The sequence below is a fragment of the Dermacentor silvarum genome, chromosome 1 (assembly GCF_013339745.2).
Source record: "Dermacentor silvarum isolate Dsil-2018 chromosome 1, BIME_Dsil_1.4, whole genome shotgun sequence".
Lineage (NCBI taxonomy): Eukaryota > Metazoa > Arthropoda > Arachnida > Ixodida > Ixodidae > Dermacentor > Dermacentor silvarum.
In genome coordinates, this window is record NC_051154.1 from 142,666,906 (window position 1) to 142,683,121 (window position 16,216).

The 16,216-nt window shown below is 45.7% G+C and overlaps 1 protein-coding gene across 1 annotated transcript in view; it reads left to right on the plus strand.

Annotated features, from left to right (window-relative positions):
- The window catches only part of LOC119436163 (Golgi apparatus protein 1), a 128,865-nt gene that overhangs the window by 47,214 nt on the left and 65,435 nt on the right, over window positions 1-16,216 (plus strand). Inside the window, exons 9-10 of the mRNA XM_037702929.2 lie at window positions 8,791-8,892; window positions 13,203-13,365. Of these exons, the coding sequence (XP_037558857.1) occupies window positions 8,791-8,892; window positions 13,203-13,365 (265 nt within the window). The remainder of the gene's footprint in view (window positions 1-8,790; window positions 8,893-13,202; window positions 13,366-16,216) is intronic.

Genomic DNA, 16,216 nt, shown 5'->3' on the forward strand with positions numbered 1-16,216 from the left:
TCAGCCTTGGTACTCACAGATTCCCAAGTAGCCTGCCGCCTCTATTTAATTGGAAACATCCTCAAGGCGGCCTTAAACATTTTGGGACATGGCTTACAAGAACATCATGCCATCATGTGGTGTTCAGCACACACGGGACTGGAGGGAAATGGAAGGGCGGATCGGCTAGCTCATGCATTTCACATCCGAGCTCCGACGAGTCCTATCGACGAACCTCTAACAAACTCACGTGAAGTCGTGGAAAACCGACAACGTGACGGCCAAAAATTTAGTAATCCGCACCCGGACCTTACTGGGGAACAGGCTCGTGACTGGCGCCGACTACAAACAAACATGTACACAAATCTATAGTGACAACACGGTATAAGCTCTACACAATATGCGGACATCTGCCCATGGTGTGGAGAGCGGCCCACTCTTGCCCCCATTACGTGGGAGTGCAATTTGCGGCCCCCAAATATAAATTCCCCCAAATTAGGGCAAATACCCAGAAACAGGCAGTTGGAGACCTGGCTTGCTAGCACGAAATGGGAGAGCCAACTGGCTCTCCTCGACCAAGCCCGGTGAGCCACTAAGGCCAGTGGAGCTCTGGACTGAGGGCCCCACCCCCACCCCCTCCCCTTCAATCCCCTTCATGGAATAAACGTTTACTACTACTAGAGTTGTTTGAATGCAATACGTGTTGACTCAGGTTTATTTATTTGATGTGCCTGGTAGAATCGGCGCGAAGTAATTTTTTAAAAATATTTGTGTGGTAATGTAACTGCGTGTTACAATCGGGGGCATGGTAGAATCATGCAAATACGGTAGTATTATGTCGTGCTGAGCATTTTGCTGTTTTGTGATACATTCAACTTCCGTTAATTTGACTGATTAATTAGATTTTTGGGTAATTAGGTCCTTATCAACGTTCCCGGCTGGCGCCCATGCATTTCTGTGGGCCTGAACTTTCATTTCGATCCTAAAATTTGCCTTCGCCAGATAATTCAAACTTGACCAGTCAGTATTCATGTGCCTGACCCCTATGGTGGGCCCAATAGCAGCCCCTTTAGCGGCAGCATACGGGATGTCTCGGTGGAGCTTAGGGGACAGTGAATGCGTACACATCGTCTCTTGTTGTAAACGCCCATTTACGGCCTGCCCTTAGAAGATTTTTCAAGCAATAACGGTAGCTCACATTGTCTGATTACAGTATTTACCAGATTCTAACGCACAGAAATTTTTTTGAGGGTGGGGGGGATCTAAAATTGCCTGTGTGGTGCAATCGAATACGAAACCAATACCACGTTTGCAGTTGTATGCTTTACCGCATAACACATCTGTATTGCGGCAAAGCTGATCAAAACCGTGCGGCGAAGCTGACCTTAGGAAACTGCATCATTGTGCAAGACATATTAAGACCCTTACATATTTTTCTCGCTAAAAATAAGGTAAATAAGGTGTGCCTTATATTTCTTCTCTGTTTAGGAGCTCAGCCGTCATTTCTACGTTAGTTTTCTACTTTGGACACATAGAAAGCAGCCGCACACTTGATTTGGGGGCATGTTAGAACCAGACAAATACAGTTAAACCTTGATATAACGAACTTCAGTATACAAAATTCTCAATATAATGAAGAATTTAACTTTTTATGACTACTTGTCCATAGAACACCATGTCTTTAAAACCTCAATATAACAAAGTGTGTTTATATACAAGTCCCGCTACAACGAAATTCACGGGACACGCGAAAAATTTCGTTGTGGCAGAACTTCGTTGACGCGAAATTGGTATGTATGTACGTATGCCAAACGGGCAAAGCCGTGAATGAAACTGAAACAATCGTCCGGGAAATGTTTGCGATGGCGCGGGGCAAAGGTTTAGGCAGTCGATAAAGTGTCAGCTTCACGAGAGAATGCATTTCGCGCCGCTGTTACAGCATTTTTCGTACATTGTGGCCGACGCCTAACCCAACGCGCGTGCCCGGCCGATCGCCAAACACTCATTTTACAGCACATGCACCGTCGCAACGAAGCGGTTTCAATTATCACACAAGCTTGGCAAGTTTGCGCTTACCGGAAGTTTTATTTCCAGAAGTCGGTCAGCCTGGATTTCTTACGCTTCACGGCAAGCAAAGGCATTACGCGGGTCTCACAGTCCGTTAAAAGAGCCATCGCAATGTCATTGTCGTGGGCTCTGATAACTTTTCTGATGAGGTGAAAAGGATCCATTACTTTCAAAGCAGTCGTCAGAGTCGGTGTGTCAAGCGCATTGTCATTTTCCCCAGACGACGAGACGTTCACATCTTGTTGACAACAGTGGCTGTGGCGCGGCCGCTCGGGCGCTATCTTGAAAGCAATCTGCGACGTACACAAAGTGAGCGCCCACGCGGGCTTCATCTTCAAAGCGATCTGCGATGTGGGCAAAGTGCAAAGTGCCTGTAGAGAGTTGATGCGCTGTGCTTTCGACGTTTAGTTCGCGGTGAAGCGAGTGACGGCGCCTTCTCACTCCAGCGTGTTGACACAGAGTTTCCGCAGTCATCGAGCGAGATGAGTTCATGTTTACCTGTGCGCGCGTGTCACCGTGCTCGGTAATTTAGTTAGCGAATGTTTACAAGTTTGTACGGCCAGTAAAACTACTATCATTAGTTCATATAGCTGTCTACTAATCTGCTATCGCAATCGATGCTTCACCTTTCGGGCGAAACTGTGAGATTTTTTTTCTTCTGTTTTCTGCCTCGGTGATCACATGTGCGTTCTCTTCAAAAGAGATAAATTTACACTTCTTCATTGGCGTAGCCATTTCGACAGGGCACAGACCACAGAAAACGGCAGCGATTGCGGTGATCCTTTGCAGTCTCGCCATGTCTCGCGCAGGCGCATGATGACCACGCGTGGCTATGGATTGCAGTGGCTTAAATCGGTACTTTGAATTTGATTTCATTCGCGAAAACCCTGTAAAGCGGACATACGATCGTCACAGCTATGGAAGGGCCTTCTAATTTGACTACTCGGCAGTTCCGATTTCAATTCAGTCCCAGTTTCGTTCTCGAAAAGTTCGTTGAAGCGTAAATACCGAATAAAACACCTTCATTATGAAGGTATTATTTTCTATGGGCAGCTGACGGAGAATCGGAAAACCTTCATTGGTGGCGGAAATTTCGTTGTAGCGGCATTCGTTGTAGGGGGATTCGACTGTAAATGGAAACTTCGGCAGTCACAGATGCTGAAATTGTTTAATTACAAGTGGCTGCTTGCGAATGCGTCTCTCAAGTAGCGTGCCGCGCAACCAAGAGCAACCGCCCAAGCGGAGCAGCGTCACGTTCCGTATGAAGTCCAAGGGTGATAAGATCCCATCGCGCCCTGTGCGCTATGTGCTTTGGGTTCAAGCGAAAGCTTGCGAGGGTGAGCCGGGAAGTATGGTGGCTTGATAAGCACCGTCTTCCCATGTAAGCTAGGGGTAAAGGGGAGGAGGAAAGCGCAGTAACGTGATCACGCTCGCGTAAGTTGGGGGGGGGGCAGGTTTTCACGCCTTTTCTGGCGCGTGGCTGCGCGTGACTGTCAGAGTGGCTTAGCGCATATGAGGCCCACATGCCCAGTTTTAGAGGTAATCTGCTACATGCAGGGTGTCTACCAACCGGGAAAACCGGGAAAACAGGGAATTCTCAGGGATTTTAAATATTCTGGAAAAACTCAGGGAAAACTCAGGGAATTTGTGCCTCTATCAGGGAAAATTACTGTAGGGATGGGCGAATATAGGGTATTGTCGAATATTTCATTGAATAATTCTATGTTCGTTATTCGATTCGAATTCATGGATTCAATATTTTCGAATTATTCAGCGGTCCCGAATAGGCAGCCAAAAGCCAAGGACAGTCGGTGCACATCTCGGAGGCTATGCTTCACGTCATGGCTGCCATACATCAACTGTAAATCTCGAAGGCTATATGTTTTTGCATTAAAGAGCCTGAAATGTGTGATGCAGAAGAGCAGAAACGGCGCTAGCGCACAACCGAAACGAAGCGGCGGAGTCCGCATAGCCATAGTCAGCAGCGGAAATCGTACGTGAATGACAGCAACGACGGAACGCTTCGTGCCTATTTGTGCCTTTATTGTGTTTACCGCCGCGCATAACAACACGTTGGCCGCGGGATTTCATAGTCGCCACCCATCATCGCGTCCATAGCTGCCGCGGTTTCTTTCGCAGTGGTTTCGTTTAGTTTCGTTTTGACTCAATACGTACGTCGGCCGTGTGCCTAAAGAGCTGCGTAGTGGCCATCCATGATCGCATAGATAGCGACCGCGATTTCGTCTGAAGTTGTTGCAGTGAACGGTAGTTTCGTTCTGACTCGGTGCGTGCGTCGGCCGGGTACGGTCACACTAGCGGCAAGTTGCCCCGCGTCAGCGCCTTGCCGCGAAGTCCACCGTGGCAATCGCGTCTCGCCGCGCGGCAGCGCGATATGATCTCGCGCGCTCTCGGAACGCGGAATCACCGTGAGCGAAAAGGGTGCGATCGGACAGCGTCCAGAAATCCCTCTATAGAACCGCGAGAGACGACAATCGTCGATTGATAACCCGGCGCGGAGCGGCGGAGGTCCGGTTGCCATTGGCTCCGTGACGTCACCCTCGTCGCTCTCCTCGGCAAGCCGTAAAACCCCCAACGCGTCATGATGCGTTGCCGCTCGCGGCATGACGCGGGCGTTTTTGCCGCTATCGTGGTCATACCCTTAAGCACCGCAAAGTCGCCGTTCATAATCGTGTCGATAGCGGCCGTGGTTGCGACAAGCAGTTGTTTCGGTTTGACTCGGGGCAAAGCTGTCGAGGATGAAGCGCACCGGCTACATCACGATGGACGTGCAATCCGTTGGTGTTGAGCTTACTGGCGAAAAAAATTATCGGGATGTGCGCGCGGTAGTGCAAAGCGTGTCGGAAATGATGGCGCGCGCCGCAGCCGTGCTGCGAAGGAAGTCGCAATAAAACCCCTATATATAAAAAGTAGCGCCATCCACTTCCCTCCTCCTCCGTTCCACTTTCGCGCTCGGCGCGACCAGCGCGATCGAGGCGCGATATCGACAGTGGCGCCGCCTACGTCGGGCCTGCCGTGGCAGACGACAGCTAACGCGCTACCAGAGGAAATCCGAGGAAAACTTCGATCGCGCCCTGCGGAGAAGTTTTTGTGGCGCGATTTTGCTTCGTCAGTCAGTAACTGGCCTTAATAATGGCGTTTTGGAAGTTGCAACGCGACGATGCGAGACGGCGCAAGTATCAAGTGTGCAGCAAGCGTTTGCGCATGCCGGATGGTAAACAAAAAAGCCTTTTGCCCTCGGCTTGTCGGTTGCGGCATCTTAAGGCGCAGCAGCATGTCATGACAGCGAAGTTCTTGTCCTTAAGACGCTTGATCCGTTTGTGCGTACGTCACTTTCGTCGCACAGGCCCGAGAATGGCAGTCGGAGTGCGCTGGAAAGAAAAAAAAATATAGAAAAGCGCAATGGGCGTGCTTCCACGTGACACGGATTGGCCAATGGGGGAGCGCAGGAGGCTGGGGCGACAAAAGGCGGCAAGGAGGAAACGCCGGGGTGAGCGCGGTGGCGGCAAAATCTAAGAATGGCGCTACTTTTTATATTAGGGGCTTTAAGTCGCGAGGCCTCGATCGCCGCTGCGAGAGCCAATCAGTCACGAGATGACGAGAATTGCAGCTTCCGCACTGCTTTTGTGCTAAATAGCGAAAGGATTTGCTCATCCATTTTACTAATAAAATCGTGCTGACGTAGTAAGCATTTGCTCATTGTTTTCTGCATACCCTGATAATACATTTTTTTTAAATCCCGTGAAATTCGAATTAACTAGGTTTTACTGTAATATGTGATATATACTGTTCAAACTATTCGATTCGAAATTATTTGACCAAATCACTACTCGCTTCGAACCTCAAATCCACTATTCGCCCGTCCCTAAATTAGCTATAATTTAATTGAAAGGGAACGAAAGTTGCGGTAATGGAGGGAGGGAGGGGAGGCGACGTTTAGCTGCGCCACCAAATGCGTATTCATATAAAAATGTGGTGAGGCGAGAAGGTGGTAAAGACTTCGGCATGCTACTCGACGAGTGTCCCGTTCTGATCTCGTCGAAAACTTCCGAGCCGCCCCCAGAGGCACAGGCAACAGTCAGCAGCGCCGTGCGCATTCGGTGCGAACGCGGGCAAAACTGCCGACAGCGTCGACAACAGTTCGGCGCATTGCTGGTGCTGCTGCATGTCTAAGTTTATACAGCTGATCGATAAAACTACTATCCTTACTCCGTATAGCTCTCTACTAATTTGCTATCGCAGTTGATGCTTCGCATTTTTTTTGAAATGCTTACTAAAGAGTGACAGCATCAGGCAACATGGTGTCAGCCCATCTTGATGTAAAAGAAAGTTCCGTTTCACTCAGGGAATTTAGCAAAATCACTCAGGGAAAACCTGGAAAATTCAGGGAATCTGAAAATGTCAACTTGGTAGACACCCTGTACATGTGCAAAGAGTGTGCCGAGATGGCGTGGCATCATGTGCACTGTCTTCCCCCTCATTTAGTGCAGGAGGTTGCGTAACCTCGAGTTTTGGAGCGCTGTTGATGCCAGAGGGCAGAAGAAGCATTCGCTCCCAGCTGTCAGTGCTTTTCATGATAGCGTTGTCCCGCTGTGGACAACACTATCAGCCGTGAGGGCGGAGTGGACGTGAAAGCATGGTTAGCTTCACTTCGTATTGCCAATGTGAAGATATCGTCGACATGGCATGAAACCGTATCTTTCGTCGCCGACTCTCAAATTCAACAAAATGAAATTTTTTCTCATTCAAGTTTGCTTTTTCCAATTGCCCGATAATTCGTAAAATTTTGCAGCCTCTGCCTTGTAATAAAAATTCATTGGCGACTGCACTTATTTGCACAAAAGGTCGAATTTCAATTCACAGTGTAGACTGCTTATAACGTAAGTCGCCGGAGTCGCGAATATCCGCACTATAAGCGGTACTGCACTATAACCAAAGCAACAATTTTCAAGGCCCGCACATATGCAAAACATGTGCACCGAGCCGTATGCGACAGTCGAGGAATGTGGTTAGAATGTTTGCATTCAATTTACAGTCGAATCTCATTAATTCGAACCAAATCATGCATCGGCCCCTCCGACCAGCATTGCTCCGGCACCGCTATAGAGTAAAAGCTTAGAAGAGACCCCTCAATGTCGCGCGCGAACAAAAAAAAAAAAATGCAGCGGAAATTTCACCCTCTCTCAAATGGCAAGGTCGCCGATTCTGCGTTGCGCCGGAACATGCGTGTACGTGCCGACGTCTCAGCCACGCTACCGTAGCCACGCATAGGAAATGGCAGTGAACCCTTCTTTCTCCTTTATGCTTCCTCTACTTTCTAGTCACGTGTTGACCTTGCACGTTGTGGCTACGGCGCAGAGGGAAGCAGTGGCGCTGTCCTAAGACGGCCAACGAAACTGCCCACGCCGGCAAACGCCCGTTTCCCGATAACGGCAGAAAACGAAACTTCGGGGAGCTGGCGCCGGGCCGTCTGAAATGGCGGCGCCTGCACGGCGGCGGGCGCGCACGGTGACAGTCGAAAGTGAGGGAGCTACGAGGGAGGGCGAGGGGAGCCGTTCTGTGGGGAGCCACTGAAGCGGCGGAGTTGCCGAGGCGAAATCCGCTTCCCTGCCGCCCTCCTCCCTCACATTCCCTGGTCTCCGCGTGCGCCTTTCGCCGTGCCGTGCCGGCGCCGCCCGCTCCCTGAAGTTTCGTTTACTGCCGTTATCGTGAAGCGAGCGTTGGCCGGCGCTGGCATTTTCGTGGCCCTCGCTCGCTATGCGCGCCGTGACATTTCATGACTCGCACTCAAGATTCTGGTTTCAGCCTCACTGGCTGTTCGTTCGCACCACGTGCCCTTCTCCTCCACTTCGTCTCTCTTTCTTCCTCGAGCACACCTTGGGGCACCCATTTGAGGGGAACGTTCGCCGTCTCCGCTGACTTCCGTACTCTCAGGCAGCCGCACTGTAACTGGTATTTCGTTTCCCACAACTGCACTATAAGCGATACGTGTATACATGGAGTGCTATGGGAAAATTAACGGGAGTCTGAAAATACTGCACTATATCTGGTCCTGCACTATAAGCGGTTACGTTATAAGTGGTCTATACTGTAGCAAAATTTCGTACTATAGTGAAGCAAATTGCAAATTTTACCGACTTTGTTATGTAGAGGTTTACCTGTACTGCCATATGAATCAGCGGTGTGTTTTGAATTTTTTTTTTCGGCATCTTGTTTAATTCGACCCGCCAGATACTAATTCGATCAATTTTGTTGGTCCTGTCAGGATCAAATTAACGGAAGTTGACTGTATTGTCTTTCTAGAGCTGAACTGCATATAAAATCAGGCACCAGTACCTTTATTGGAAGATTTCTGTACATTGCATCACATTTGTTTTAGCTGTTGCATTTGTTCATCATGTTTCCTTCTAAATTTAGGACTGGACTATGTTGCTTCTCAGCTAACACATGAGTCCTGCAAAATTGACGATTGCCACTTATCTGTTGAAATTGCATCCATGTATGCTGTAATGGGAACATTCATTCTTGCACTTGAAATTAATATCACACGCTATTCTGTTCATAATGCTCAGACTTTATGGCTGTAAATTAGTCACTTATTTGCTCATAGTATGTGAAAAGACACTTGAACTTAAAATGTAAGAACTTTGGTCTTTTACAAGGAATAGAGATACATTCACAGATTTCAACATCAGGACACCCATTGATAAACCCTTGGGTTTTCAGGATGCTGTCATGCCTAATGGACCAAGTGAGCAACATTGCCATGAAGGACACCTGCCGAGAAGCCTTGTTGCAGATCCAATATTTTGTTGCACGTGACTTCAAGTATGTTCTTGCTTTCTATTCAGTTCATATTTGAGGGAGTACCCAAAAAACAAAAAACTTTTTCAGAAACTATGTTTTATTTTTTCTTACAAAACAACCTTATCACCTTCAAAGTACTCTCCATTATACTTAGTACATTTGTCTAAACTGTGTCTTGGAAAAAGTTTTCAAACTCATCTGTTTCGACGGATGATAGCTCCTCTCTAGTTTTTTTATTCACCTTTTCTACGTTGTAAAATCGCAGTCATTTCATGTTCCTCTTCGTTCGAGGAAACAAAAAGAGTCGCGCGGAGTGAGGTCAGGTGAGTAAGGGGTGTGGGGCAAAGATTTGTGCAATTTTTTGCCAAAAACTGGTACATTGAGGTGGCTGCGTGACCTGGTGCATTGTCGGGGTGGAAAAACCAGTCCCTCAACAGCCACAAATTCAGCCTTTTTTGTCGCACACTTTTGCGCAATCTTTTGAGTACCTCTAAATAGAAAGCTTGATTAACAGTCCGACCTGTTAGAGCGAACACTTAATGCACTATCCTCCTCTCATAAAAAAAACAAAACAAAAAAAAAAAACAAATGAGCATGGTCTTGATGTCTGACTTCACTTGACGGGCTTTTTTTTTTGGGTGAGGTGACAATGGCATCTTCCACTGGCTTGATTGATGTTCAGTTTCAAGGTCGTAAGAATAGCACCATGTCTCATCACCAGTAATGACTTTGGAAAGAAAGTCTGGGTCACTTTGGAGCAGTTCTTTAGAAGCACGGCATCTTTCTACTCGACAATCGTTGGTCTGTCAGAATTTGAGGCACAAATTTCACATCGACCTTTCTCATTTCCAAATAAGAAGGTCATTGCTGACAGCAGTGAATCAGGTAAATGAAAAACACTGCACCAAACAGCAACAAGCTTGATAGCAAGCGACGAAGCAGCTAGGCCAAAACGACTACTACAGCTGACTGCGGATCGGCATGCGAGAGCACTGGTTTGAGGCTGTGAGATATTCAAAATGGCGGTGGTGGTGACTTCAAATAATGCTGTTTCGGACCTGTGGTCATGGCAAAAAGTCTGAAAAATCGGGATGGCGAAAGCTTTCACCGTCCAAAATTTCAGATGCTCTTATATAGTGGCAGTGCTGCGAATTCATCCGAATTATCAAGCTTGTCCGAAAAATCGGTTGTTGACTGTATTCCTATTTTTGATTTTAGCGCCTGAAAATGCTTTTTGTGAGGTATTCAGTCTGTTCCAAAGGTACATTCTTCTTTCCACAAGACCTCGCAGCATTTGCAGATGCTGTTGCTAATGACAACTCCCCTGGAAATGTGACCTAGCAAATAAGGGCTTGCGTTGCAACACTTAATGATCTTTTGAGGGTCTTTCACCATCTGCGTGACACTGGTTAGCAATGGCAGAGGAAAAGATGATGAAAAGCATGTTTATTCGGCAGAGAACATGCAAATCTATGTTACACTGCAGGCAGGGATTTGGGAGAAAAATGCACAACATATTGAGAGAGATATACTGTTGGCTGTAGCTTGGAAAGAGTGTGGACTGTAGAGCACACTGTGCATAATTTAAGTGAAAGTAGGCAAAGTGTGTTAGTTATGCAATACCCTTTTTTAGCGCCTCCGCTATTTCGTGGTTATACAGAGAAAACTACCCTATGGCAGTGTGCTCCAATTATCCCACATTGGAGCACACTGCTGTGCTCCAATGTGGGATAATAAAACAAGAAACTTAAACTTTGCCAAGAATAAAGTCACAGTGCTATAGAAAAAGTGCTTATGGAGCAGTTCTTGTGAATAGTTCACGAGTCGTGACACAGCTATCGTACCATAACATAATTTTAATGCATCTCGTGTGTATTGCAGGAGCTGTCGAAAACGTTTGTGCAAAATTGCAGGCTCTGTTAAACAAGAAGCATATGTTCCAAAAACATTTCTGAGGTTCTCACAGGTGAACACTAAAATATCCCAGGGAGTGTGATGCCCTCAAAAATGCGGGAATATAAAAATGCTCCATTCACCTCTGTCCATGTTGAGTGCTTGTTTTGATCCATACTTGTACTTAGATTTAGGTGCACGTTAAAGAACCCCAGGTGGTCTAAATTTCCGGAGTCCCCCACTACGGCGTGCCTCATAATCAGAACTGGTTTTGGCACGTAAAACCCCATAATTTTTTTTTTGATCCATACAGGGTGTTTTTTTTAGCTGCACCAAATTTTTTAAATTGTAAAAATATATACCTTGTTCACGTTATCTTTACCATTCGAGTGCACCGATTGGCAGCCTCTAGATACAGAGCAATATCCGCACTTACGTGCGTAATTATCAAAGTTACGCTAATTAACTTTCTAATTATCAACAATAGGTGGCTATAGCAAATGAGTACTTTGGGGCTCGTCCTCGACACTTCCTAGCCCAACGATCAAATTTTCACTAGCAGAGTTCATGTGAGAGCTAAGCGACCAATTAGTTCCCCCTGCCAGGCTCCTTGAAACCGAAACTGGCCGCAAAAAGAGCGTCGTTGACGTCAATGTCGCCACCCCCCTGCCTTTCGTCACGTCTCCGAGGTAGGCGCCGGTCCGGCCCGCGAGCAGCTTGCGTTATCTCCTTGCTATCTGCGGCGTTCGTCGTCGACGCTACAGACTGATATGGCGCCGTGCCTGTAGTATCTAAAAGCCCAAAGAGCGCGGGGTTCGTGCTACAGCGCAACGTGGCGCCCGACGGAATGACGAAGTAAATTTGGCGGCCCGCCGGCATTGAAGCGTTAGGCCAATGCCGCAAACAGCAAGGAGATAATGCAAGCTGCTCGTTAGGCCGGGCCAGTGGTGACGTCGGAGACGTGACGAAATACTGGGGGGCGGCGACATCAACGACACAGACGTTCTTTTTGCGGCCAGTTTCAATTTCAAGCAGCCTGCCAAGGGGGACTAGTTGTTCGTGTAGCTCCCACATGAACTCCGCTATTCAAAATTTGATCGTTGGGCTAGGTAGTGTCGAGGACGGGTCCCAAAGTACTCATTTGCTATAGCCACCTATTGTTGATAATTAGAAAGTTAATTAGCATAACATTCGCTAATTACACACGTAAGTGCGGAACTTGCTCTGTATCTAGAGGCCGCCAATACATACACTCGAATGGTAAACATAACGTGACCAAGATTTACATTTTTCTAATTTAAAAAATTTGGTGCAGCTAAAAAGAAACACCCTGTATATAAGGTTATTGTGGGTGATAAGAGGCACAAGTCTTGATCTTCAGAACCTACAAACGATAATCATGTGCTACTAATGTACAATATTAAATTTTTTTTTTTTTACTGGAACATTTGTTGACCTCAATCCATTCAGCACAAATTTTAGCTGTTTAGTTCTCATTAGCTGTTTTAATGGCTTTTTGGCATACTTTGTGTTTTTTATGCCTGCTCCACTTAATGCGATGTAAGAGGAAAGTTTGGCTATTCTAGAGACACTACCTGCTCGTTGTGTCAGAACAGATGTACTAAGGCCAGACCACACGTACGCTTGCCGACGCACACAAGCTCGCATCTGCGCGCCTTGCGCCTGCTGTGCCTCGCAAGGAATGGTGGTTTGCATCTACAAGCGACGCGCGACAGCGTGTGTTCACGCGGCTCACTCATAGACACCTTGGTTTACGCCACTTTGTACTTTGTTATTGACAGTGTTTCAAAATGCTTCAGTATCTATAAACGTAATTGTTATATTTTTAGAGCTGTTAGATCAGCACAAAAAGAAAAGAAAAAAGCACTTTCTTGCAGTATATAAATCTGCTTACCGAGAATTGATTGTACCACATCGTAGCTACATAGCCAGGCGCACCGACGTGAGGCAGCCCGAGTGCACGATAACGGAGAGGAGCTGTTGACCAGGATCACGCCGCGTTTTGATGCGTACAAGCCGTGCCGCACCATCTGCACATGTGTGGGTGTGCGGACATGAGCTTGCGCGTGTCTGCAAGCGTGCGTGTGGTCTGGGCTTTAAACATGTTGGTTGCTGTATGCAAGTTAACAAAAAAAGTGGCCTTTCTTGTGCCCATCAAAGCCCTGGGAATCGATTACTTGCACAATAAGGTTGCTACCTCACAAGTGAATGTCACTTCACGTTTCTTACCGTGAAAATCAGCAGTGAACATTCAATCCAGAAAACAAGTCGCAGCTTGTGAAGATTTTTATAGGGCCTATATTGGCCCCTATGTTGCCTAAAATGACGCTTTAGGTGCCTGTTTTAGATGCCTAAAAGCCGCATTTTTAGTGCTTAAAAGTAGTCTCTTGTGATTAACTTACTATTTTGTTGTGCAGATTGGACCCTGTCTTGTACAAGGAGTGCAGGGCAGATGCAGTGACATACTGCAAAGCCAAGAAGGAATGGCATGATGACCCTACCCGCATGGACCCAGAAAGAGGCCCAATAGTGCTTCCTTGTTTGTACCGTTACGCATACCATCCAGATGACAGCGTTCGGGTAAGGGCACTTTTTTGTTTCTTTGTTTGTTTTTCTTTCTTTATTTTGAAGAATTTGCCAAAGGCACATGGAGAAGGTAAGGACAGTTGTTTGGAGCATTTATGTGACCTATGTGATTGCGCCACTTTGTGATAGCAAGGTCATCTGTCATCTGTGAAGCAGAAGTCAAATATCTGGCAAATAGTGTTAAACTCCCATCCTTATCACAGGGAAGTCGTTTTATCACTTGCCCATGCATCCTTCCCACTTTCATGACAGCTCTTTTTTACAATTTTTAATGAGTGAACATTAGGCACTTGCATTCTTAATGCACCTTGATGTACTGCTTTCAAGTGAAAGCCACACTATTGGGTGCATTTCGTAACTTTGTAGACTGGTGGGCATAAGTCATTGGTGCCTTAAAGCAGTTGGTAACAGTTATGTGCTACACACGTGACTCTGTGTGTGAAAGCATTGTTTATGTTATTTCTAACCAACTGATTCCTTGCATATTTGAGGTGTTTCTTATTGCTTACACATTTAAGGTTATGTACCTTTTGAATTTATACTTATGATAACCATACTGAAACTGCAAAGCTTGCTCACATTATTTATTGTTTTTTTTTTTAATTTCACAGCCATTAAAGGCTGCAGAGGATGTCATCTTACATTTTATTTTTAGGATTGAAAGTACATGTAGTGAAGATCTAGCAAAAGTTCTGCACGCATGGTATAGGTTTTCATATTTATCTAAACAAGCTTAAAAAGAACATTCTGCATTTATTACTGCTTTTCTGGTGCTCAAATGCTGTGCCAGGGTCTTACTCTATGGTCTACATCTTAATGTAAAACATTTGTTATTAGCATTTGCTTGCTTCATGGAGAAAAAAGAGTGACCACTGTTATGTGCACTCCTTTCCATTGGCATAGAAAAGGGTAATGCAGGACAAAACGCTCAACATATATAATACCATAGTTTAGCTGTGCCAACAGCAGACTTGTACCTAACAAATTACAGATAATTAATTAATTGTATACAATTACATTTTTGGTTGTTTTGTAATTGATCAATTACTTTCTTTACTAGGTAATGCTTACTGTAATTCACTTACTTTTTTCAGTAATCAATTACATGTACCCAGTTACTTTATTAATGAGACAAGCTGCAACAGGTGACCTAGCTTTGACAACTTGAATTTTCTGGGAACTACAGTAGAATGTCTGCGGTTGTGCCGTGCTGTAACCTCAAGGGTGTGCATATTCAGACCTGCAAACTCGGACATCAGTATTTGTTTCCTAATCTTGATGCCTCAACATCTGTTGGCCAACGATTTGAACCGCTGCTGCTCTGGATCTACAGTGGTGGCCACTTTGAAAATTAATGTCGGGAAATCACCTATGAAAGATTTTCTCACCTTTTCATTGCCCTACTGGGAGCGCCTTCTTTGAGCCCCAGCATCAACAAAGTACTGCACTTCATAAAGGACTCAGACACTATCATCACAGCATTGAATAACAAGATGCTTGTGCACAAGATGTATGAACATTCATCATCAAAAGTCACTGTATACCCAGTCATTGTATAGTTTACTTCTGTTAATTCGACTTTAATGGGACTGATGGAATCAGTTGAATTATACGGTGGGTCGAATGAAAAAAAAGAGGCCAGAAAACGTTTAAACACACCGCTGCCTTCTTTGTTTGCATTACTTGCATCTAACATGCCCCCAAAGCTAGAGCACAGTTTTTATGTGTTTAAGGAGAAAACAATGGGCACTCAGATTTGACGTGCACCCAGTTTTATTGAAGAGAAAAAAGTTGCCTGTTTCTTGACTTTGGCAATCTGAAGTCATATGAGACCTGTAGAGTCCACCTTTTCAGAGTGAAAATTTATTTGTGCTTTATGTCCATCATTGTCAATCGCAGACCGCTTTTTATTTCTTTCTTTTCACCACAACATGTCACACTTCCTTGCACTCTGCTGAATTTATATTCCGCATTTTTCCAACCACTCTGCAGCCATCGCAAATAGTATGGTGGCCCACGCTTCAATAACCTCATCACCAGTTTATCCTGTGACACTTGAAAGTCTCTGGCGTTCTGTAAACACGTGACACAACTCTGTTGCTGCAAGGTTAGCATGTAAGATAGCTTACCTTTTGAATGAGCTTTTCTTATTATGTGCTAAAAGTGGCATGTCATCATAGCCATCCTACACAAAAACTTACACCATCTTGTGGTGACAGGGGTTGGCTCTGACGGTAATCAATTGCTAATGCCACGAAAAAAGTTACGGTTTTATATCTGATTGTAATGTGCAGGCAACTTTCATACCAATTTTTCGGGGGAAAAATGAGTGCCTTAAAATCAAGTAAATACGGTAATTTTTCATTGTGAGCTAGCATTTTTTCATGAACTGACTGCAGGCCAAATACCAGCATTTTTTGCAGGAGCTAACATGTCTTCGACGCATTCACTGTCTCCTAGCAGCCACCAAGACAGATGCTGCAGCCGTTGCGGTCACAATTCTGGTCACCATAAGGGTCAGACGTGTGGGTTCTGACCAGTCAAGTTTGAATTATCCAGCGAGGGCCAGTTTCAAGACGAAAATAATGAAAAAATAATGATGGTCTCGGCCAGGCCCATAATATTGTATGGGTCCTGGCCGAGACCATCAGCCGGGATCAAATTAACCGAAAAATAAAATTAACCAGAGTCGAATTAATGTAAGTCTACTGTATGTGTCAAATTTTGTGTTTCCTGCTGTTGGTTGTAAGGAGGTTTCGACTGCAGCCAGGCAGTACAGTCATGAGGTGCGAGGTAGACGTTGGCATGATTTTCCACTAAGGATTTGTGCCCATTTGCAACATAT